This window comes from Solanum stenotomum, chromosome 3, assembly GCF_019186545.1.
Source record: "Solanum stenotomum isolate F172 chromosome 3, ASM1918654v1, whole genome shotgun sequence".
In the NCBI taxonomy this organism is placed as follows: domain Eukaryota; kingdom Viridiplantae; phylum Streptophyta; class Magnoliopsida; order Solanales; family Solanaceae; genus Solanum; species Solanum stenotomum.
Window position 1 is genome coordinate 33,449,196 of NC_064284.1, and position 26,853 is coordinate 33,476,048.

At 31.4% G+C, this 26,853-nt stretch overlaps 1 protein-coding gene, 1 long non-coding RNA gene and 1 pseudogene across 2 annotated transcripts; 2 read left to right on the forward strand and 1 right to left on the reverse strand.

Annotated features, from left to right (window-relative positions):
• Positions 1–492, forward strand: LOC125859937 (uncharacterized). Its single transcript, XR_007445798.1, has 3 exons — positions 1–50; positions 203–336; positions 413–492. It is a non-coding gene; the product is annotated as an uncharacterized LOC125859937 (long non-coding RNA).
• Positions 493–805: 313 nt separating this feature from the next.
• Positions 806–1,586, forward strand: LOC125859936 (uncharacterized; annotated as a pseudogene).
• A 10,849-nt stretch (positions 1,587–12,435) lies between these two features.
• Positions 12,436–18,950, reverse strand: LOC125860216 (homogentisate solanesyltransferase, chloroplastic). Its single transcript, XM_049540140.1, has 10 exons — positions 18,670–18,950; positions 17,986–18,107; positions 17,768–17,914; positions 17,346–17,571; positions 15,748–15,821; positions 14,494–14,586; positions 13,800–13,917; positions 13,604–13,666; positions 12,937–12,969; positions 12,436–12,829 (listed from the first exon to the last, which is right to left on the reverse strand). The coding sequence occupies exons 1-10, from the start codon at positions 18,868–18,870 to the stop codon at positions 12,755–12,757; spliced, it is 1,152 nt and encodes a 383-aa protein (XP_049396097.1). The 5' UTR covers positions 18,871–18,950; the 3' UTR covers positions 12,436–12,754.
• Between the last annotated feature and the right edge of the window lie 7,903 nt (positions 18,951–26,853).

The following is a 26,853-nucleotide window of genomic DNA, read 5'->3' on the forward strand; positions in this document are numbered from 1 at the left end:
GCAGATCGCAGTCATCATAGGTGTCGAGAAATTACCCTTTGTGACAATCAGTAAGTATAACATCTTACATTCTATTTTCCCATTTTCCACAAATATTTTGGCTCAGTAACCACTTTTTCCATTTGCTTGCTGCCATCATCAATTATCATCTAAGCGTTATCATAGTACTTACTCTTCCCTCCTTATGTTGTCACAACCTTAGGAAAAAACAGTTTCTCTTCACTCTATGGGAGGATTTCGGAGAAATAGAAGGACATGAAATTGGCTCAAAAATGGCAACAGAGGCAGATCTGCCTGTAATCCTCGGAAGGAGTATAGGAATCTCTACTTATCAAGGTACATATGCACTCAAATTCTTACCAACATAATTTTAGATAATAACAAAACATTATACAACCTATGTATTATACAGGGTTGTCACTGCAGACTAGGTACAACTCCACAGTACGTGTCAATCTGAATTACCCACAGGCACTCGCACTCATCAACTGGTACTGACATTTTGCTATTTATTCTATAGCTTTAATTTGTCTGTAAAGAACCTACTACTACTAAACATATTATATGTTCTAACAATAGGGCAAAAGAAAACAAAACACTGTTGTTAAGTTGTGTATCAGAGAAAACTTCAACAAGCTCATCTGTCACTCCCATCATAGTCACTCCTGCTGGCCAACAACTTATCTCTATTGCAGAAATCTCATCAGCACCTTCTGTAAGTCATAGTTGAAGCTCCTCATTTGAGAATATCCTTTTTCCTTTTCTCATTCTGTAGGTTTGCCTAAATAATAACAACTTCCGACAGATGGGAGTGTTCTATGTTGAGGCAGAAATGGCCATATTAGATGAATTCCAAGACTTTTAGGTGCTCGAATGCTCAGGCTGCAAACAAAAAAAGCGCACAAAGGATAGAAAGGATTTTGAATGTCCAAAATGCAATCGAAAAACAGCATTAGTGCCTCGGTACTATACTTTTGACTTCTAAATTATACTTGCTACAAAATATAGCATATATTATACACATACTTCAAGCTTGCCATCATTTCAGCTGTAGCTTTCAAATTGATCTTATTGACGGCACTGCTACAACCACAATATCTATCTCTGCTGAATTAGGAGAAAAATTACTGTCCATGCCAGCAGAAGACATATTTGACATAACTTGCACTAAGGTTATCTCTCATTCCCACTGCCTACTTGTACACAACTATTGTCATAATACCCTATATCTTCAGCACACACACTTTACCACATATGCTTTGTTCTAAACTATTTGTTCCAACTTGTTACATTTACAGAGACAATCATTGTCTCTTAATCATGTCCATGAGATGTAGTCAAACAAAGTATTCGAAATTTAGCTAAGGAAGTCATCTTGGGGCAGCTCAAATACCACACATGCAACTTTGTCCATTCTTTCCTACATGGAAAAACAACATACGCCACAGAGCACTACTGATAGGACTTCTAAAAAGATTAAACCTTTGGAAATAAGTGAGGTAGAGGTCATGGCAACAACTACTGCAACTAGTTCTTCAAATGAAACGCCAAAATTTGAACCACCCACACCAATCAAAAAGATGTAAAAGGTGAGTCCGCTTCTCACTTTCACACCAACCTATAGGTCACAATGATTATCACTTGCACATATTCACAAGTATTTCAACAAAATACTGCTAAAAGACTCTACTTTTAGCTGTAGTTTACTTTCTGTTATACACGTATCCATATAGTTCCTGTGAAACATTGTAAATGTCATACTTATGTCATACTGCTGCTTTTGTATTTGCTCTAATCTACTTTCAAATTTAACTTCTTCTTTTTCATTTATGTCTCACATCACATTCAAAACTCTCACATTAATTCAGGGCTAAAAACTATCTATCCATGTTCATACCCACGCTCAAATCAATTGGTTATCAATTTATTTTTAAATCGTCATCTCATGTTCACTATTGAATTAGCTTATTTTTGTTATAACAATTGACCAGCTTCATTACTTCACAGTTAGCAGCAGCTCTTTCTCACACTGACCCTAATTTGTTACTCCTTCGTATTTGTACTCCTTCCAACAGCTCAACTCACATCCAATCAAAGTGCCTTTCAAACCAAAAAATCAGAGTTGGACTTTTGACATTTTCTTATGACCACTGTTGCTCACATTATTATAAATCACATTCACACAAATCCTTATGTCTACTGTGTGTTTGTGATACCATAAAACTGTAGCCTCCATTTGCTCTTTGGTTATTGTTTGTCATTTCACATTGCAATACAAGCCTATCCACATGTTTTCCTGCATACCTTCCACTGCATACAGTCTTCTACAATTGTCTTATTCTACTTTGTTATGCTGTGATACACTATGCATACACGATTAGGTCAATCACACACACATTCAACAGGGAATCTCGCACTTTTATCATCAGTCCATGATTTCCTTTCTATTTGATCCCTATATTAAAATTGCTTTGCTATGTGTTGCCATGTTTGCAATTTCTAACAGACTTTAAACTGTGCAATTATAGGAACTCTGTCACACCATTTTGTCACTTTTGCTTATAATAGGGACAATACAATGAATGACTCTCCCTATGCTCTGTTTTTTTTTTGCATGAGGAACATTAGCTATGGAGAAGAAAACTGCAGCGTCCTCTAAATCTGTCATAAACAATGACATGCTAATCTTATATAGCAAAACTGCAACATGTACTATATTATTTTGCTTATATTACATGACTTAGTATGTGCAAATCGTTCAAATCGACACCATACTAATGTCTATTGTACATATTAATATAATATATAATATTATCCATCTTCTACAAACACCTTGATCCTTCATTCATTAATTTTAAAATATTTTTACAAGCATAATATTTTGACTATTGGGCTTGTGCTTGCCACGGGCCTCCCCGCCCTAGTATATATATATAGGAGAGGTGAAAAGCACCACATGTCAGCACCATAAAAAAAATTAAAATTAATTATATTTAATAAGATTAAATAATAAATTATTATTTTATTTTTAAAATAATTTTAAATATTATGATGTAACGTGTGTGTGATTCCTTTTTTTTTTTGGAAAATATTTTAAAGTAATTAAACTTTATTATTTAATATTAACATCTAATTAGATATCTTCAAATTATAAACCCTCATTTGAATACAACAACAACATATTATGATGTAACGTGTGTGTGAGAGAGATTCCCTTTTTTTGGGGAAAATATTTTAAAGTAATTAAACTTTATTATTTAATATTAACATTATTAGATATCTTCAAATTGTAAACCCACATTTGGAAGTTTCTTTCAAAATTCATCATTTAAATATAATATTTAATATTTTAAGTTTTATATAAATAGAAATAATTTATTTACATCTTAAAATAAATATTTTTTTTAGAAAATTAGAAAATACAACCTATAATAATACTAATACTAATACTAATAATAATAATTTGAAAAAACCATCGACATAAATAGGGAATTCCAATCTATATTTTTAAAAATAAAGTAACTATCCAACTAAATAGGGAGTTTTAAAACTTCCCATTACACTCCTACTTCTAAGAAAATTTAAAAAAATTTAAATTTAAATTATTAAAATTATTCTTTTAAGAAACACACCAACTAAACAATTACGTGAATTGAATTTCTTATTTGTTTTTATTTTCTTAAAATTTTATTCAGAAAATTAAAAAAAATTAATTACCCTTTAAATTAAATATTTTTTTAGCAAATTAGACAATATAACCTATAATAATAAACAATAATAATAATAATAATAATAATAATAATAATAACAATAATACAGTAAAACCTATATAAATCAATATAGGTGGGACCATGAAATTTTATTATTTATAGAGATATTATTCAATCGACAAATTAATATTTATTAATTTAAAGAATGGTTTGAGATTTAATGAAGGTTAATTTTGATTATATCAAAATCATTGTATCTTACTAATTTATGTATCATATTTATTGATTTCGCATAAAAAAAAATATTGAATTGTGACTATCGTGCAAATAAAAGAGCATGGACGATAAGTGTGCTTTTTGATGAATATACTCGTTGGTTTCACCACAAAATGCATGGTAGACGAGTTTTGATTGTGGTAGATAATTATCCATCCCATAATAGAAATATAGAAGGACTACAAAATGTTGAATTGTTTTTCTTGCCACCCAACATGACATTCAAAATTCAACCTTGTGATGCTGGGATAATAAAAGCTTTCAAGATGTATTATCGTAATAGATTTTATCGTAGGATATTAGAAGGCTATGAAGTGGGACAAACTGATCCAACAAAGATTAATGTTTTGCATGCTATCAATTTTGCTATCCTTGCTTGGACAACAAATGTTTAGCAAGAGACAATAGCAAATTATTTTCGACACTGTAAAGTTTGTTTGGGGGATGCAATCTCAGAGAATTTGAATGAACCCACTTGTGAAAACATCATTCATGAACTTGAGGTCATGACTAATGATCTCGGTTACCACTATAAAATGGATGTGAATAACCTGTTAGATTATTTGGGTGAAAGTGATACATGTTCAGAGGTCCAGAGCTTAGAAGAAATTATGGATACCATTGGAAAAAGCAATGTTGATGATGAAGTTGAAGATGATATTATACCTTTGGAACCAGTTACGCGCAAGAAAACACTTAACACATCTAGAACTCTTCACAATTTTACGGTGCATATCGAAAAGACAACACCAGAGCTCTTGGATGTAATAAGAAAAGTTAGAGATGAGCTTCAACTATATTTAAATTTTAAGAAAAAACTGAACACAATAAAATCATATTTCACTAAATTGTCTTAGATATATTTGTACTTTAAAAAAATTATTAATTTATGATATTAATGGGATCATATATTTATATAGAGGTCTTCTGGAAATATATTATCTTATTATCTTATCGAAATTGATGATTTTTTTCATTGGCCCAAGTCTGGACCGGAGAAAAATATTATTTTAGAGAGATTACTAATTTACCGAGTATTAATTTATAGAAGTTTTACTGTAACTTAAATAAAACATCGACCTAAATAGGGCATTATAATCGTTATTTTTAAAAATAAAGTAATTATCCAAGTAAATAAGGAGTTTTAAAACTTCCCATTACACTCCTATTTCTATATAAATTGAAAAACTTTTAAATTAAAATTATCTCTTTAGAAAAACACACTAACTAAACAATCTGTTTAGTTTACGTGAATTAAATTTCTTATTTGTTTTTATTTTCTTAAAATTTATATTTTATTCTCACAATTAAAATTTAAATTTTTTGAATTTGAATGCCAAATAAATTAAATAAGAAATATAAAAAGTATTAAAAAAATAATATAGATAGCTTAGTCATTATTTTAAAAATTTAAAATTTGATTGCCAAAAAAATAAATAAGAAATATCATATATATATGTATAAGAGAACCCTAGATCCGCCTACGTGGCGCCACGATAAATTAGGATTCCCTTTTAATTTATTTTATTTTCAAAACTAGCCTTCCCTTTCATGAAAAGTTGTGACTTTTATGAAGAGTTGCGACTTTTATGAAAAGTTGTGACCTTTATGATAAGACACAATAACCATTTGTTGTCAATAAATAGAGGAATTTCCTCGCATTTTAAAATAATGAAAATTTTGAACTTCTTCTTCTTCTGGACAATTAAATAATTGTGTGCTTTGCTCATGTTGAATGACTCACTGACACCATTTTTTTGTATCAATACACTGGTGAATATAATCGTTCTTTCTTGAGAAGATCTATTCCTTTAAATCTCAGGGTACTAGGGGGGAAGGATTTTCTTAAGGGGACACTGTGCATTTAGTGGGCTCGATTTTTTCCATTATGTTTCATTCTATTGTTACAGATCCTGATATATTTTTACAGTCATTAATTTATGCTTATATTATTAATTGTTATTTTTGAGTACATGCTTTAATTTTTGTTGTTTATGTTTCTGCAATATTATTGTTATAAGTATTTGTTAGTACATATTAAATAACAAACGTTAATTGAGTATTCAAGCAAGTTTTCTCTACTGGAATTGTTGAAGGTACAACAAAAAAACTCTTACAAATCTCTAATTTGTTCATCAACAACGTCATTTCTTCACATACAATGATGAGATTTTGTGTTCTTTAGAAAATCTTATGAGAGTTAATAACTTTGCGTGCCCATATTTTTTGTTTTTATGTTGTTGTTATCTATTTTTACTAAAATTTATCACTGGATATTATGAGTACTTTAAGGATTGAAAGTTGATTGAAGTGTTAGTCAACTTCCTGAGGTATGTTATTTTAAAACATGAGAACTTCTCTGGTTAGAATGATTTATTATCATCATTGGATATCTCATAATTTACTCCCTTTAATGTATGCTTTTTCTCGCTGTTTTGTTGTCTCCTTAAAATTGTATTGATTATTTTTCGTTTGGTATGTATATGATCTCACTTGGACAAAACTTTCGTCCTTTTAATGCTTTTCTTTTTTTCCTTCTCATTCAACTCTACTAAATATATTTGGTGTGAGTTATGACTATTTTCAGCAAACTTAATTTGAAGAATTTGAAACAAAACCTGCTCTAAATAAAAGTAATATCTTAAGCTACAAAAGATATGTCTATTAACATAGATTTGTTGTCCTTTATGTCCTAAGTCATTGCTGAGCATTTGAGTTATCTAGGTTAGACTCATTTTTATTTTTTTAATGTTCGAGAATATTTCTTTAACATGAGTCTAGAATCCAACATTTTGATTTACTTATACTTTCATAATGCAACAACTATACATACACATTTCTCGTAAAGTTGCATTGATGAAGCATCTAGAAGGGCCTTCAGAGCAACAGTTTAATAAATAATGAATTTCTAAAAGGGTCAACAATATTATTTTGTTGTTGTTTCAAATTTATTTTTCTCCTTCTATAAATTTTGTTAGAGTAACAAAGTAACAATAACGAAAAGTGGTGAACGTTTGACCTCAGACAAGTAGATTGTCTCTAAGAAAATTTATTTATGTTGTTGTGGTATACATTTTTAACGGTCTTAACTTATTTATAACTAATATTTATTATCGAAAACTTTTATATAATTTGTTTTTAACAAGGAGTTATTCTAACCATAAAATTATCAGTTCTATATTTTTCATGTACAAAAGAATGGAAAAAAAATATGTTTAATCGCTACATAAAAATATCACTCCGTTTTAACAAGACAATTATATCATCAAACATATATTATGATAAATTATGTAAAAGATAAAAAATGATTAGATATCAAAATATTTTTAATCATTCATTATATATTTAAAATTCTTGAGATATGTGATAATGTCAAATCATTTAATTTCTGTTGAAATGTTCTTAAAACCTACTAATTTTTTTTTTCTTATAACAGATGATTAGTGAAAAGGCTGTTCAAAAGCTTAGAACGATTATAAGTTACCTAGTGAAGTTTAAAAACAAAACTGAAAACATTTTTTCCCACTTTTACGTGTTAGCTTAAAAATAGTATTAACACACAATTCATTTTGAATTTTAAATTTAAATTTTAAGCCGCCCAATTAAATAAATAACTGTCGGAATTATTAATTTCAAAAGTTATATAAAGCCCTAAATTAACTACGGTAAGAAAATAAATGGTACTATAAACTCCAACAAAGTTTAAATTCATCCACTTGCAATTGTTGAAAATAATAATTTACTCTCCATTGTGTAAAGAACTCCTATTTTATCCAGGTAAAATTGGATTGGAATTAACCTTTAATTTTGACACCAAATTAAGTGTCTTAGTGGCTTTTGCGGAAAAAGAAATTGCATTAGCTAGAGCAAATTGTGTCATATTACATGCTTACAAAAATTTAACGACAAAAAAGTGTACTTTTAGTCGATGAAACAAATTGTAGATATGTGAAAATTAAATCAAAATGATGATACAATATTGACACTCAGGCGATTATGAAGAACTAAGGGAGACATATGCGAGTGAGAAGACAAAGAAGTATGTATGTATGAAGAGTGCCACAACAGAAAGCTTTGATGAATGTTGTTGAGCCATGAAGAAACGAGTCCCATTTTTAGTATTTACTCTTCTGTTCTGCCATCAGATCTTTTAAGATTTCAATAATCACAAGTTCTTTAGATTTTCTCTAAACAAACAATATTTGAATTATGTTGTGTTACTCTTCTGATCCCATATTATATTATTTTATCAGAAAACAATATAAAATGAGGATAAATTAAAATAAAGAAATTTTTTTATACAAGTTTTTACACTTAAGCTGATAAAAAAAATTACTTTTTTTGAATTATAGTGATGATTATCTATATATTCAAAGATTAAATTAAATCTACAATTAATAAAAAATAATTTACATGCACGTGATTCCTAAACACTAGGAAGAAAAAAATTAAACTTAAGGAAATCCTTTATTTAAGGTTTTTATTTTAAAAGTAAACCAACCAAATTTCAATGAGTAACCCATTGAAATTTATCTTTTTTAGATTATTTTTTTTAAAGTTATTAGGTTGAATTTAAGTTAAACTAAAATTTTAAATTTTAATTATTAAACTAATGTATTTAAATTTTAAGTTTAAAGGTAAATTAGACCAAAATTTAGAGGTTACCGTATGACATTACATTTTTTAGCCTTTCAACTTATTTTTCTTGCATGTTGGACGTGGTTTTTAAGTTATTTTTTTTCAATAAATTAGAAATATGAATGTGAATCAGGCAAATATTATAGAAAAAGACGTATTTTCACTTGCAATATTAAAAATAAATGCGGCGAATTGATTCAAGTCTTTTTTACTACTTCTTTATAGTTACTTCAAGGACAATTTTTGCCTCCAATGATAGTTAAATTAATTTGTTTAATTTTAAAATTCTTTTTGGTGTTATTCATGTGAATTAATTAGTGGGATCACTTCTAAATTTTTATAATTGCGGTTATCTAAGTTGTGTGAAGTTTGTTCATACATATCTACTAGAAAATGTAATTGCTTGAATATTTTCCCTTAATTTATAAATAGGAGAGAATGTTTGTTTGAGTGAAGTTTATAGTTGGTCTTCTTTCCTTTATTGATTAATATTAACGACAAAAAAATTGATATAGTTTGAGCCATAGATCCATCAAAGTCGAGTTCACGCTATCTACAATACTTAGTATAGAAAATTATATATTTTCTTCATGTTAAAACCAACATTTTTGTAATTTAAGATTTTAACACATTGTTGTGGTTGTGCTTCACTTATTTTTCCTTCTATTCTTGAAGATTTGAAAATATTGTGCATTAAAAGATTTTTAATTTCATAGATAGGTAAAAAATAATAATTTGTAAACCATAGATAGGTAATTAATATCAATATTTACAACTAAAAATTTAATATACCATATCGAAAATGAAACATAAGTACTTCAAAATTACTATTTGAATATAAAGAACAATATATAATTTAAAATATTATGGTAATAAATGCATACAATTAGCTAATAAACTAAGCTCACATATGTATTATTATTATTATTAACTATTATAAATTGCCGAGATGCTAAATATACTAATATTCTCTTGTACAAATTTTATAATATCATTTTATAATAAATTTGAATTTTGAAATTGTGCTACAAATCTATTTTATTATTACATATATCAATTAACCGCACATCGCACGGATATAGTATATATCAATATAAAGTTAGATTATATATATATATATATGTGTAGTTCTGCACTGAAAAATAAATATAAGTAGATATAAAATTATGTTGTATGTAAACCATACAAAACACAACGTGTGATAAACAATAAGCATTCGGGGCCTTTTGTGTAGTATTTATTACCTTACGTGGATTATCCTTTTTAACATCTTGCATAAAGCCGCCAATATGGGCTAGGCTTGTTGGGCCGGTCTGGCCTAACCCGAGATTTAATAGGGTTGGACTAAAATTTTTAGAGCCCATTTAAGAAAATGACTTTTTAGCCCGACCTGAATAAGCCTGTTGATTTGTGGGGCTTGAGAAATATAAATAGGATCGGCGCCCGTGGGCCAATAAAAATTAATTAAAAAATATAATATAACATTAAAATTTAAAATTAAAGAGATCGAAACTCAAAATCTATTTAAAGTTTTTTAGGAAATCACTAAGTATAGAAGTTGCATCCATTATGAAAATGTCCAAACACTTGTTGCTACTCGAAACTGGTTACATGGTTTTTCTCAAATTGGTAATATATTTTTGTGTACATTTAAATATTATAATTCTCAATTTAGTTATTTTTTAATATTTAACTAATTGAAACCGCATATAAATTGCAGATGAAAATGAAGATGTTAAGACAACCTTCCTACAAGTTGATTCAGATATGCATGATGAAGATGATCATGAAGTTTTAGATACGCCACAGGTTTCATGAAGTGTTAGATACGCCATGAGTTTCATGATTTTTTAAGGAGTTTATTTTTTACTTTTTTATGATTGTAATATTGTTATATTTTTTGTGTTTTATTGTGATCATTGCAAAACAATTAGGTTAGTATTTCTATTTAGATATTTATACTTTTACTTGAAATTTTTTTTAATAAATATTATAAAGATAATTTTATTTGTGGATTTGATTAACAAGTAGTAACATTAACACCATGTAATATTGTTTTGTCGATATTTATGATAATATTTTTAAATAATAATTTATAATTTAATTTAATAATTATAAAAAAATATATAACTTTTAAAAAAGTGGGCTGGCCCGGCAAGCCTATAGCCCACGTACTTGTGGGTTGGGCCGACCGTTTTCTGGCCCACATCAAAAATAGGCTAGCCTGGCCTGACCCATAAAATGTCAATGTCAAAACCTGTATGGGTTAGCCCGAATAGCCCATATTGACAGCTTTAATCTTGCATTCATTATATATACGGTAGGTATATTAGTATAAATAAAAAATTTTACCCCGCTTGAACAACTCATATCCTTTGATTCTGTGGTTAAGTGGGTATACTTTCAAATAACAATACATTATTTTACTTTTTCCCAACGGAAAATAATTTAGGAAAGCTTTTTTAATATATATGATTGTAATTCAAATATTAAAAAAATAATACATTATTTAAGTTCAAATAAAATAGTTTTCGGCTGAACCTTTTTTCTTATGCTTGGTCTTATTATTTTGATTAAACTATATATTAAAATTACTTATTTAATAAATTATAATATTATTTCAATAATAATTATATCAAAGTATAACATACCCATAAAGAGAATCCTCTTATCAAGAGTTGAACTTTGTGGCACATAAATTTTCCTAACTTGTACGAAGGACATCTCATATTAGGAAATAGGAATAGAGCGATTACCTTACATACTTTATCTTCTACCCTACAATTATTGTTATTCTCTTTGTAATGATTATTTTGTAGCGGTTGCAAACGTTATCACTTGTCTTAATTCTTAACTTGCTTAATAAAAGAGGTATAGAACAAGAAAAGAGATTAACAACGGAGATTCGAATCTACCAACCCTCGTCTAATGACTTGAGCGGTAAAAGATAAAGTTAATCTGAAATAGAGGTAAGGCTTAGAATTCAAACACTCAAAAAACCAAAAGGTATTTAGAATGACATTCATCTAAATAGGGCTGAACAACGTTTAAATATACCGAACTTATCATTTTGCATGCTAAGCATCAACATACATCACCAATACAATATACTTGCTGAGTTGTGAAATCATGAGAAATACTGTCCGAGTCCATTCTAATAATTGATTCAAACAAATATTTGATAAATTGTGGATTGTTACTATAAAACTCCCTCTGAAAATAATTGACTAGAAGATTAAATAATTGCATTGACCTAGTTTCTAGCCATATTTTCTATGGGATCGACCCCAACCTAGTTAAATTCTATATTTGAATAACAATCACTTTATACTTCATTGCAAGATGTAATTTGAGCATATCAGTATTAGAGTTTTATAACATTTGGATGAATACAACACACTTTCTAAACAGAATGTTCACAATTGCTAGACCAAAATACGCTAGAAAATGCAGCCCACATATCACAATATGCAGCCTAAGGTCTGATATGCAAAATGCATATATAACTCTGCAACCCTTCGGTAAAAATGCCATAACTTTTTGCTCGAAAGTTAAAACTCGAAATGACAAACAATTTGTATTAGAAAAAAGACTCATAGAGCTTCAATTTGATAGGTAGAACACCATGTAATTCCTTTTAGATTGGTAGATACACTCATTTGAAACAATCAATCGCAGCAGCGCACCCTTCAACTTTTATGCTAAGCTTTCCATTGACCTCCAACCTTATTTTTAACCTTTCAAAAACATTCATATATTGGTTCCTTGATATATTTAGGGAAAAGGATAAAAAATGCCCTTAAACTATGTGAAAGGAACAAAAATGCCCTCCGTTTTTGACCCTTTTCCCATATATTTATCCACTTACCACCTTATCCTCTTGAGGTTGAACAAATTCATTCTTCCTTTGGTATGGAGATACAGGGTGTTACAATAGACAAAATTGACTCACACAAGAAACATTCCATCTCCTAAGAATAGATTGATGAATTTCCTAAGAATATACAACAGGATAAATAAATTCTCCATCCCCCGCCCCCCATCTCTATAGACAATTTTCCTTTGCAAACCAGAAAGAAAACTTGCATTTCTTCGAGGTCCATCGAACAAAAACCTTTATCAAGTAGATTTTAGATGAAAGGAAAGATGATGTACTCCGCATAGAAAAGATTCCATATAAATCTATAGTATGCTGAGATTGCTTCCTGCAAAAATGCAGATATCAGATAGTAAGTACAAAGTGATTAAACACCTTGCAAACTACAATTGTTTACCAGTAGAATACACACAAACATGCAAAACTTAAAATTACCTTGGTGTAATTTGCTCTTTCCAACAACCATGCCTGCAAATACATAAAAAAACATTTTTACATCTAACTTGATAACACAGCTTATTCCACGAAGGAAGTGCTAAATCAATAGCCCTATCCCCAGAATATAATTGATAATGAAAACATCAATCAAAAGGCATAAACGCTAATTAATCTTCATATGTTTGAGAGAAGCCAAAATGTATTTATTCAACTGACAAAAAAACTGTATCGTAAATTAAGGAACGGCAGATAGCTTTTGGAACTGTTGTTTAGAATCTAGAACTATTTCCAAATCCTATCATTGCTCACATTTGGTTTTCCTTGTATAACCAGAGACATCATAAGATAGAGTAACAGTTTACCAGCATTAAAAAGCTTCTACAAGCTATACCATGGATTTAAAAATTACAAAATAGTTGAACAGTGTATTATGCTATTAGTATCTCAAAGCAATACAAGAGAAGTTGAGAATACTTCTCTCAAGTTCATTCATGTTCTTCACCACTGAAGAAATGCACGATAGTCGATAGAGTTGAAATAAAATAGAATTATCCAACACAGCATTAAGTAGTGTTAACAAAATGACAGAGCAGTGATTAAATAAGCTAGGTAAGTCTCTCCCTGACGCACAATCATGATCAGATTCAAATCTCAAACTAAGTACCTGGAAAACTAAACACGATGCTAAGATGACATGTACAGGTATCATCAAGCTACACCTGAAGGCCTGCGATGAAGAGAATTATGCTATTAATCATTTCTGACGGAGAGCAAAATCAGGATTTGTGAGAGACCTCTTTCCCTAAAGAAAATGTCAATACCATATCAAACATAACATGACTATAAAAAAAATCACTCACTTGGGGCATGTATATTGCCGCAACTACAGCACCAATGTAATTTGTTAATAATAAACCAGAGCCAAGGAATGCTATGTTTCTCACACCAAGCTTTGTTGCCAAGGTAGATATCTGAAACCTAGATTAGTACATTAAATGAAAAAGAGGAACTCTGTAGATGTCAACAGTTACGAAAACGAGGCTAAAAAAGAAGAATTCTTACTGAATTAGTTGTTGACACTAAACAAGAGGATCTCCCCTTCTATAGGAGTTTTAATCTAGTAGTAATTATCCTCTACTTACAATAAGGTAAATACTTATTCTCTGTAATGAGGTACAGATTAATTTAGTATATCATATCAATTGAATCTAGACACATTCCTTTTTTTTTTCTTTCTAAAACCACAAATCCAGACAAATTATAACACCAATAACTGTATGAATATTTCAACGGCAAATCATGAAAAAAACACTTTTCATAAAATAAGGCGGTGGAAGAAAATGTCTATCAGCAATGGGGTATGGGGTGAATCACTTGAAAGTTGTAACCAAAATATTGGAGATCAAGTAAGGCAACATGGATTGAGAGAAATAGATTGACAGCAGGTATAAGCAATTAAAATTTTTTCATCGAGGAAATTCAATGTCATAAAAACCTCCAACTAAAGTAGGGAAAGAAGTAGCAAATTTCTTCAAAAATTGTATTACAACTTACTTGCGATCACCCTCCACATCTGGTAGATCCTTGGTGATGGCAATGACTAGTGCAAACACAGTCACAAAGGTAGTAATAAATGCAACAGGTGAGCTGCAGGTGAAATATGTTTTACTTATCAGATAATCAATAATAAGTATGTAGAAGAAATGTTAACCCAGTGTAAAACTAATTATGAAGTGGAATTAGTATTATAGACGATGAATTGCTTATTGGCTTAGAGCCAATTTGGCATAGTGAAACAAAAGTAGTTTAAAAGCACTCTTTCAGTGTTGGAGCTGATACTTTAAGAGGTGCTGAGCTGAGTTTTATTATAAGCAACTAAGTATTTGGTTAGAAGTGCTAGAGCAAAAAATAAGTAATTGATGAGCTAGGTGAAATGCCCTTAAACGGTCAATGCTAAAAATGAACTGATTATTACTAGATTTTTAATCCTAAACTGTTCTCCCTACAAATTAATTTATGTTTCAATCAATTTTAAGTTCAAAATTTCTTAGATAAAATTATTTTAATTTAAAAGAGGTTTTTTTTCCTTTTGGTCAGATCATCAGTGTATATTCATGCACTAATACAGTACTGTTCTTCTGTGGAGCAAATATACCAATCTTCATCTTTTTTGGGTTTGCAAAGGAAGAGGTAAAGAGAGGAAAGAAAGAGTAACTACAGAGCGGAAGCTCCCACGGTCTATACAAGATACTGCAGCAGAGGAAATCTCTGTTGATTGTAGTGGAAGACCTTACAAATCTAGCAAGCATGGCAGAACAAAAGCTGGTATCTTCTTAATTATAAAAAATATAAAAGGGATTACATTGTAATTTACTTGGTCAAACCCTACCTACTTTTAAACCAAAAGGCCACCAACTTACAGCTAAAATATAGAAAAAATAAAGAGATATTACTTGAAACCTTAAGTACCTTTTAGGATCTCAGCAGGATCCCCACAATTGATGTGATTATCCCACAACAATAACAATAAAGCTTCTAGAAACATGAAGGAAAGACTGGAAAGTAGGCAAATGCTGAGGTGTAGCTACCTTCTGATGACTACTAGAGATCCTACTGCTCTTATCAAATCCTTATTTCTCATATATAACTAAATGCCCTTTTAGCTTTGGAAGAAATTCGCTTAACCGCTATAATTATATGTTAATTGACAGGCTTTGTTTCTTTAGACAAATAAATATACAGAGAGATGAGAGAAAAGGCAACATGCATCTACTCATAGAAATAGAGTGTATGACAGAAAGCATTCACCTCCACTCAAAGCTTAGCCCCAGAGCAGCCCTTGTGGCATAATACACACCATAATTAAGAAGAAATCCACGCACCTGCAATGCATATCAATTCTTGATTCCGTGTGACCAATATATTCTTAACTCAAAGCAGGTGATATTTATTGGCCCGTGCAAAAAGATATATGCACCGCAAAACTTTAAAATACAATGAATAACTGCATACATTAACCATTCAGAATTGTGAGAAGATGTTAAGACTGGTTATGGATGACTAGATGTTAATCAGCGTTATTTCCCAATACCCAAACAGTGAAAAACGTAGAAACTGCCCTGATAGCTCTATCCTATATTTCAAGTGTTGATGATTACTGCAGAAAAAGAGTCGATGATTGCTGCAGAAACAGAAGGTAATGTAAGGTTCAACAAAATAATTGTTGATAGGAAAGAGGATCAAGCCATTGAAAAGGATATGATTGAAACATTACAACATAAGTGGTTCCATAGTTTACACTGCTTGCAACTAATGATGAGGACATCTACAGATGCAACTATGAACAGCTGCGAGAAGCAGGTGCTTAGGTTAAGCTTTGGACTTCCGAGAATTTACATACCTCTGTAAAGGCAATAAGTGTGGACCAAGATAATATAGTCGTTTCTATTAGAAATGGCCTCTAGCAGTCACATGTAGAAGCTGCTAGAAATTCCTAACTCAATGATGGAAAGGGTGTGCACGCAAAAAGGAAGAAGGGTACTAGGCTGCACCACAATGTTGAATTGGAGTCACTTTGGGAAAGTTGCCCCTTTTTATTTATGGGTTTGAAATTAATTCTCAGAGAGCACCAGCCAAGGAGAAAAACAGCTTTTGGGTACCACAGGTGGTCATGTCCCCCAGACCACCATCACCAAGCCATGCTAACAATTGTCTTCATGATGAAGAACCTTTTTGCTATATGAACCCCATTACAGTAAGTGGAGAGCTTAATATGCCGTAGGTAGCCACGAGGTTCAAATTAACACTTGGCTGATAGTCATGTTCAATTGGCTATCTCCTCTAAAACTAACTGCAAATATATCCAAACAGAAAAGTAAAAGAAAAATAATACTAGGCACTAAACACGCTACCACCACCTGCCCTACACCTTCTCCTACAATCAGAAACTTTAGACTTCATCTCAGCACAAACTGTATCCTGTTCACTTTTTCTCACAATGCCAAAGCCAAAGGCATCAAAAGTTTCAAGGCTCTGTTTTTTCTTTTCAGATAGTACTTGTAATTATTGAGGCATCATGTCTAAGTAGTACACAAATTAAGGAAGTCTCAGCCAACGAAATGCATAAAAAGAGGGACTTCAGAAGAGGTAAATCATAATTCATATTCAACGGAAGAATTTAGCCATCAAAACACCAAACATTTTTCCTATACCAGCAAAAGATTGTCCTAAGGAAAGTTCACATTTGCAATACGATGTCCACAGTTTATTCAAGTGCGATATCAAGCATATTGCTTTTTCCATGGAGGTACTTCGGCACATGCAGAACTTCTCAAAAAAATCAGAAAAGCAAGATGTGTTGTAAGGAGAAGTTAGAAACAAACAAATACATCAAGAAATAAGCATACCGTGGCAATTATTAGGAATGCTATGACAGCAAATCTCTTCAGCCGAAATGGTGGGACTGAATAAATGGTACCTAGAAAGAGACCAAGACAGTAAAGAGAAGTAATGAAGGGGCCAAAATTCAGCCCAACAATAAGAAGGCCAGCCACAGCGAACAATAACACCAAGATCCATGCAGACTGAACTGAAAGATCTCCAGCAGCTATGGGTAAGTACGGCTTGTTTACCCTGAAAACATTATGAAAAACAGTAATCAAAGAAAAAGGAAAAATATATGAATTGCATCATCAAATTGAGAAGCTGAGATTTTATGGGTTGCAATTCATTTATGCCTGTCCTGCAAGAGTAGTCTGCAGGTTAAAGTAACAAAGAAACAATCTATCAATCAATACCTAACAAATACTTCTATTCTACAATCACTTACTTGTCAATGCCAATGTCATATATTTGATTGATGCCCACTATATAACCATTCCCACATATTAGGGCAATAAGACCAGAAAAGGCCTTCAATACTAATGACCACCTGATTAGGTTCGGATTCTCAATTAACGCTCGAGTAACCAATGAGCTGCCAAAGAAATCATGTTAACACAAGTTAACCAAAGTGTTGCTCATATCATACACATAGTAAACACTTACGCGGATCCTAGCGCTGTCCCACGTATAGTGTGGGGCCTCAAAAATCTCCAAAAGGCATCTTTGAACTGTGAAATTTTATCCAACACTGGATCAGATCCAACAGTACCAACCTGAGAACATGCCTGGAAATGTTCATCTTTCATGAGAATGCTACTAATTGAATATTTCAAGGTAGTAAAGTAATACCCCTTGTCAGAACATCTTATCTCCGTATGCAATCAACATAGAAATAAGAACATAAATGATCCATATATGTGGTCAATAACTGGTGTATCATAATATAAACAGATAATTAAGAAATCAATAGAAAGTTGAGCTCTTTAACACTTAGTGCTAATGGTAAGATGCAGCAACTATCAAATTTTTGAAAAGCTTCACTCAATTCGTCATCTTCAGGTTCAGTAGGATAAAGGGCACTTTTGTCAATGAAACTTCAAACTAATTAAAGCACAAAATTATATATCCAAAGAGTAATCAATTTCTTCTTCAAGCTGTTTGCTCTCTCATATTTAACTAAAACCAGAAAAATGCAGCAAAAAACCAACCAAACAAAGCCAGAAAATGTTAATTAATTCCTTTTTAGGACAAAATGAATTTCAAGAACTTGACAATCCTATAAAATGTCAAACCCCTCTCTCTGCTTAGACATGAAAAATTGAAATAATCTCAAATTTGTAGACATACCCGAATGGAAGTGTGCCTGTAGTTTCTACACAAAAGGGTGTTTGAAAAGTTTTTGCACAATCCAGGCAAAGATGACAAGTTGTTGGAAGATTTGAACACCAAGTTAGCAGCATTACAAGAAGGTGGAGCGGTTAACTTTCTGTAGCGGTAAGCATTGTGTTGGTGAGATGAAAATCGAAGGGATGAAAGTGCCAACTCCATCCCCAAATGCCCAAAAAACAACAGTTTGGGGGGTAACGAAGAGAGGTGTACCTCGTCTCTTCAGTGGTGCTCCATCCTCACCCTTTCACTTTCTCCTATTTCTATTTCCCTCCCATATATGGAAACAAATGGTACAAATACACCTTTGCTTTTACTTGCCATAAATTACAAAATACTTCCATAACTTTGTACTTTATTTTTAACAACATATTTTAACTTTGCGAGAGTCATATTACCTTTCTGAACCAATTCAAAGTAAATTTATCAGGTCTTTTCAATCCATTTTGGTACCTATTGTATGTGGAAGACCGAGGACTATGCATTGCCGGTAAATCGGTTTTAAAATGACATATGACTTTCGCAAATTGAGAGATAAGGATTAATAAGTAAAATAAAGAAAACTCTTTGACAAGTACAAAACGATGTATAACTTAACTTCGTTAGCCAAAAATTGTATATTATAAAGATCGTCTCTGCAAGGATTGATACGAATAGTAAAATCTAACAGAACTTGTTACTGATTATTTCAAGCGATTAAAATTTGAAGTTGTTGTGTTTTTAACCATAATTATAGACTAAATTATAAGTAAAGACAATTGATGCCGAGAGAAATGATGCTATTAGTATTAAAAGTAAAAGGTAATCATATATATATATATATATATATATATATATAAATGAAAACCTTAGGCCCGCCTACGTGGCATCACCACAAACCAAAATTCCCTTTTAAATTTATTTATTGCCAAAACTAGCCTTCCCCTTTCATGAAAAGTTGTGACTTTTGTGAAGAATTGTGACTTTAATGAAGAGTACTGACTTTTATGAAAAGTTGTGACTTTTATGAAGAGTTACGACTTTTATGAAGAGTTGCGACTTAATGAAGAGTTGCAACTTTTATGAAAAGTTGTGACCTTTTCGAAGGATTGCAACTTTTCCAAATAGTTGTAACATTTCCGATAAAGCACAATAAGCATTTGTTCACGCTACCCTTTGTTGTCTATAAATAGAGGGATTTCCTCTCATTTTAAAACAACGAAAATTCTAAACCTCTTCTTCTTCTTCACAATTAAATATTTGTGTACTTTGTTCCTGTTGAGTGACTCACGGACACCGTTGCTTATGTTATAGATCTTGGTATGTATTTTTACAGTCATTAATTTATGCTTATGTTATTAAGGATAAATGATAAGAAGTAATAAATTTCATTTTCCTTTACATTATTAATGTTTGTTACTACGTAATCTTGTATGTAAGATAATATAGTGTTTTAGTTTTAATGACGGATAGGTTTTAAGTATTATTTTATAAATTCTGTGATATTAAATTTCCGCGCGAAGTGCGGGTAATTTTACTAGTATATATATATAAGAGAACCTTATGCCCGCCTACGTGGCGCCACCACAAATCAGGATTCCCTTTTAATTTATTTATTTCCAAAACTAGCCTTCTTGTAACTTTTATGAAAAGTTGCGACTTCAACGAAGAGTTGCGACTTTTATGAAAAGTTGTGACTTTTATGAAAGGTTGTGATCTTTCCGAAGGGTTGCAACTTTTCCAAATAGTTGTGACCTTTTCGATAAGGCACAATAAATATTTGTTCACACTACCCTTTGTTGTCTATAAATAGAGGAATTTCCTCTCATTTTAAAACAACGAAAATTCTGAACTTCTTATTCTTCTTCTTTTTCATCTTTTGCACAATTAAATATTCGTGTACTTTGCTCCTATTGAGTTGCTCACTGACACCCTTGCTTATGTTAGAGATCCTGGTATTTTTTTAGAGTCATAAATTTATGCTTATGTTATTAAGGATAAATGATAAGATGTTATAATTTTCATTTTCCTTTACATTATTAAAGTTCGTTACTACGTAATCTTGTATGTAAAATAATATAGTATTTTCGTTTTAATGACTGATAGATTTTAAGTATTATTTTATAAATTCTGTGATATTAAATTCCCGCGCGAAGCGCGGGTAATTTTACTAGTAGATAAGATATGTGCAAGATAATTATTGAGAATCTAACTTCAAAGGTTCTATTGATTCTACGAATTTAATAGTTATTTAGATTATTCTCGAAGCTTAGATTCCTATTTCAATTCTAAATTCTATGTAATAAACTAATAAGAATCTCGTTGAAAATATATGCAAAAACTCTATAATGGTTAAGTCTCGAGGAAAATGTCTTTCGTATATTTTTCTCTTTAGTTCAATCGATAATTTGACAAGCTCATATGATTACTTAGACGACTCACAGATTGGAACCAAACAAGATATTATTGAAATATTCACTAACAAATTTCTCTACGATTAAATAAAATAGTGAATGATATGCAATTCAATTCACCTTTCCAATTCAAGCATAAAAACAAAAGTTAAAATTTACAATAAATCATTAAAATACCTTGTCTATAAAAACAACCTACGAAAAAAAAATATATTTCATCTAGTCCATTAGAAAAGAAAAATTCACAAAAATATATAAAAAGCGAGAAAACATTACAATCAAACTCTCAATCTCAACTTTCATTTTGGATTGGAGTAGCTCTTCCATTCTTAGCATTTTTTCAGACCTTCTGTCTCTCCCCCTAATATCAAGATACCTAATATTAAATGCGTCTCAACCTTATATAGCGTGGGGTTGTGTTCTTTTGAAATCTTGAAATTGCCCCGACTTGAAAGAATCTTGTTGGCTTATATGCAGTCGCACACCTAGGATTCTGAAGGTGCAAATAATCTCATCGCCTTGACATTGGCTTCTTGCGTTATGCCTTTGTTATGTGGTCTCAACTTTAGGTTGGCGATCGCACAACTTTTCATAATTCATCTGATGCATTTCTTCTATGTTTTTCTCCCTTGATTCCTTTATCTTGTTCTCAAGTCGGATTGTTCTTCACATGTACATAAAACAACACAATTTAGATATATCCACGCCTAATCTAACTTTGAATAAATTCACATCAAATAAGCTCATAAAATTCATTGAATATCTAACCCTCATCCCCCCTCCCCCCTACTTAAAGTCCTTTTATAATTTAATAACACTCAAGGACTCAAGATCGAATGAATCTCTCAAAATAAAGTTCATGTGCCACAAATAATGTACCATAGGCTTATCCTTGATGTACTACCGCACCAAACCAAGCTCTTTTAGTCTAATATCAAGTAGGACTTAACTTGATTGTAATGTAATATAGGGGACGGATAGGATGCATATGAAAAATAATGACTACACCACTCTAAGAACTTTAATACGTACAAAATCAAAGCTCAAACTTTACACTTATGTTGAACACAACTCCTTGATTTTAAACATTCACCCATAATTCTTTTTTTTTTCCCCATAAGCACAATCTTACCAAGAGTTACCACTAGCACGGAAAGTATAACTTTTTTCTTTCCTTCTTTCAACAACATGATTAGTTTCAACACAATTTTTTCTCTAGTTCCTCTATTAACCTTCTTGGTCATTTTTTTGCTTTTGTGAATTTTCACTATTTTTCTCCCTTTTTTAGCTTTTGTGTTGTGTTTATGAGTTGTTGGGATGGGTGGCGCAACTCTTAAGGTATTCAGGCGAGTTTTGGGAAGGTTTTTCCAATTTTGGAGCTTTTAAGTTGAAATGATTGACTTCATTCAACATTCTTAGTAAACTAGTTTGGATGAGATTTTCATCAACATTATTAGCTCCTAAATATAGATTTTGATCTAGTAGGACCTTTGGTTCAAATCCCGAGGCTTCTAGAATCATTTTGAATGCTTGGTGGTGTTTTTTAATCTAAGTGTTGACTTTGATTAACATTTTATCAAGATGAACTTTGATGGTTGTTTTGTCAATCCCATTGAATTTGAAGTATTTTTTCCAATTAGGCGTGTCAACTCCGTAGAGGATCTCAGATTTCCAAGCCGCCCAGCAAGCCAGTCCACTCCCAGGGGTGTCAGCCACCTAGACCAAAGTCACAAGGTTCATAAGTCTAAGGTAATACTAGTCTATTCTAGACTAAGGCCAAACATGCTTCATGAAACATGTAATAAAATAAGTAAATCACATAGCATGCAACAACACACGTACAATCCCAACTAATCATGGTACTACACTTGGAATAGTAGTAATCAACCCTAAATCATTTGGTTTCTAAAATAAAAGCAGGAATAACTAGGAACCCGCCCCTAATTCACACTAATCATCATGAATTCACACATTCATGCTCAATCTAATTAGAAAGGAGGTCGTAGCCTATTCGTAGGTCAATCGTACACGCTCCAGATCACAATGTGTTGGTGTAATATACCACAAATAATATAAATTACAGTTGAAAATAAAATGACAAAAAAAAAAAATAATTGTTTAGGTTGAGGCGCAAATAACTCGCTCTCTTTAAGGAGATTCACGCCCACTGCAGCATAATCTACACCGATCCAGTAGTAATACTCTTGACTTATCCCCTCCAGGATACAGTAGCCCAACAACGTCGTACAACTCAAGCAACTCTGGATTAGTTGAAGAGTCCAAAGCTCTACATAACAACACCTTCCTTCAACATATAATTACTCTACTTTGTATAGTGAATATAGTTGAAGACTTAGAATATTTTTCTATGTCTCAACTCTCTCTTTCACTACACTAATCTCAATATAAACTCAATGTAATACTACTAATCTTTTTCACTCTATATTTTCTTGTACATCTCTTGTTGTCTCTACATTTACCCAACACAAGGACGACCACACTATTTATAGGTGATGAATTCTTCCTTGCAATGAATAGGAAGATAGTGGGTAGTAAATTTGCCAAATGAATGGCTCAAATGTTACATAAGTTACAAGACATAAAGATAGAATAATGGATGAAATGAAGAGTTGGTGGTTACATAAGTTACTAAAAACTAATGACCACTTTCTTCCACAATTGATGAGAGTAAGGAGGTACAAATGTAATGTCTATCAATAGACATAACATGATATATAATGTGACATATAGTATATTTTTATTAATATTAAAATATCACACCAACAATCCCCCACTCATTTTAATATTAAGATAAGAGAGTTCTTCACAACTCAGTTGAAGGTAGACTAATATGCATAATGAAAGTGTGTTTTGCATTGAACCTTCACTAAGTAAAACAATATTCTTTACTCCAAAGTCAGTAGTGGTCTCAGACTTGAACTATGACTGTTTAAGGCAAATAAAGTATCACTGTTTACACACAACAATCAAGGTGTTGACATAAGCTTTAATAGCCGGCACATTACGACCTTGTGCTATCTTGATTTCATGAGTGTTTTTGAGAACAAGCCCATTCTCATAGAAAGCGACCTACTTTCACACTCACATAGGTGAAATGTGTCAAGGGTGCTCCTATAATTTGACACCCCACTCATATGAGATACAAACTTTCATTAAGAGTTTAAAGACTCAACCTCCACAAATCATTATAGGATAAATGCACTCATATCATAAGGATTGAATAAAATTAATATTAGTGCATTTCACAACAAGTCATCATATGATTTGTTCTTCCCATTGAACCTGGTTATAGGATCTCTAGTCCCAGGTTGGGTTTCATCGTATATGACTCAGAAATTTATGAGCTTCAATTTCATCCCCCTCGACGTGCTTCAGATCCTTTTTCTTGCAAAGGCCTTAGTTCATGAATCTGCAAGATTATTACAAATAATTTTAACACAATTAATATTGATGGTATACCAATGATCAATACGATCTCACAATATTGTGTTTTCTTCTCATGAGTCTGAATTTACCGTTATAATAACGATTTTGTATTCAACCATTATATTGGTATTATCACAATTAATTAAATTTAGAAAAAATATTTTCTCTAAATAAAGTGTTTCAATTCACTTTTTCACTAGTTGAAGTTCAATTTTTTTACTTCAACCTTCATAATAGAGTTAGCAAAAAATAATTTATTTTTCTCATCCCACCAAATAACACCAATTTTTTCTCATCTAGTTTGCTTGTACCTTCAAAGTACTTTTACTGCAAACACAACATCAAGTCAAGCTATTAGTCAAATAGCTCATATTTTCATTAGGCTAGAAAACTCTTTTTTTTTATTTGTCACAACTTTCTCACACAATTGAATCAAAAGGAATTTCAAGACTCACACAACCAACAAAATTGTATTTCACAAATTTTTCAATATTATGTGACTCGACAAGGAAAGTACATCACATGTTTAATGGTATTTCTTCATTTCAAGAATGAATTTTTTTCCTCACCCAAAACATTTCATGTTATATGGCTACTCAACATGGCTTTCATAATTTATTTATAACTCTCATGTTAGAGCCAAAAGTCATCACATTATAGCCAAATAATAACATGTGATTTATTCCACAATTAATATATATGCACTTGTAATACTCTTTTTTTTAGAGCATTTCTTAAAGATGCAAAAAATCATTTTTTTTTTCACAATGGTTTTTTTTTCTCATTTCATGAGCCCCCAATATTTTAAGAATTTAAATATAATTTTTTTCATGAAAAGTAGTATCACTTTATTCATGAAAATACTAGGTAAAAAGTTTTTTTTTCCTTTACCCTTCCTGCACTTGAATTAAGCAGTAGAAAAACACTTTACCGTACACCTCTTCTCTTACATCTCTTGAAGAGAGCGACGTTGAGCGGAATTATGTTGATATCCCTATCTTGATATCCACACTTTTTCAAACTGTAATAAAAATATGAATCTCCTTACAATTAATTGGTGTAATATACCACAAATAATGTAAATTACAGTTGAAAATAAAATGACAAAAAATAAATAAATAATTCTTTAGGCTGAGGCGCGGATATCTCGCTCTCTTGAAGGAGATTCAAGCCAACTGCGGCATAATCTACACCGATCCAGCAGTAATACTCTTGACTTGTACCCTCCAGGATACAACAACCCAACAACATCGTACAACTCAAGCGACTTCGGATTAGTTGAAGAGTCTAAAGCTCCACATAAGAACACCTTCCTTCAACATATAATTACTCTCTTTTGTATAGTGAATATAGTTGAAGACTTAGAATATTTTTCTATGTCTCAACTCTCTCTTTCACTACACTAATCTCAATATAAACTCAACATAATACTACTCATCTTTTTCACTCTATATTTTCTTGTACATCTCTTGTTGTCTCTACATCTACCCAACACAAGGAAGACCACACTATTTATAGGTAATAAATTCTTCCTTGCAATGAATAGGAAGATAGTGGGTAGTAAATTTGCCAAATGAATGGCTCAAATGTTACATAAGCTACAAGACATAAAGATCGAATAATGGATGAAATGAAGAGTTGGTGTGTAACATCTCACACCTAGAAACGACTAGAAAGAGTTTAAAATATGAAAATAATCATTTTTGAAAAGCATGTGGAAATCTGGAAATTTTTGTCTAAGTTAAGAAAGTGAGTTTTGGTCATTTTCAAACGTCCATAACTCCTAGCTCAAGATGAGTTAGGAGTAGTTCTTGATATGGTTAGGAAGACCTTGGGAATATCTTTCCAACGCCTCCAAGTTTGCACGATTTTGACATCGTATGAGTGAGATATGCCTTTCGAAAGTTGGGCAGTTGGATTGAGGAAAGTCCCAATCCGGATTTAGGGAAGGGCAAAATAGTCTTTTCTCTAATTAATTTCCTAATTCATTTTTAGGGATTTATTGGGGTAAAAGCATGACTTAGTCAGTTTGGAGAATTGAGATACATGCTTAGGGCTTGGAGAAGAGAGAAAAGAAGAAAGAAAGGGAGACAAGGCAAGATTTAGCCAAGAACGTCAAGCTTTTGGAGTGGAATTCGTCGGGGGCGATCCCTATTAAGGTATGTGAGATCCTTTCATGTTGGGTTAGTTCACCCACACTCCCATCTTATTTCTATTCAGAGAATGGTTGTTGATTGAATGAAAAGTTAGGAAGTCCTTGAAGAACTTTGTTGAAATTTGTTAAGTTCTTGTTGGTTAAGTTGTT

Coding starts and splice junctions, on each gene's coding strand:
- LOC125860216 (XM_049540140.1), bottom strand. CDS start 18,870: ATGGAGTTGGCACTTTCATCCCTTCGATTTTCATCTCACCAACACAAT. Junction 13,918..14,493: donor GATGTGGAGGGTGATCGCAA/GTAAGTTGTAAT, acceptor GTACTAATCTAG/GTTTCAGATATCTACCTTGG. Junction 13,667..13,799: donor CGGCAATATACATGCCCCAA/GTGAGTGATTTT, acceptor TCTTCATCGCAG/GCCTTCAGGTGTAGCTTGAT.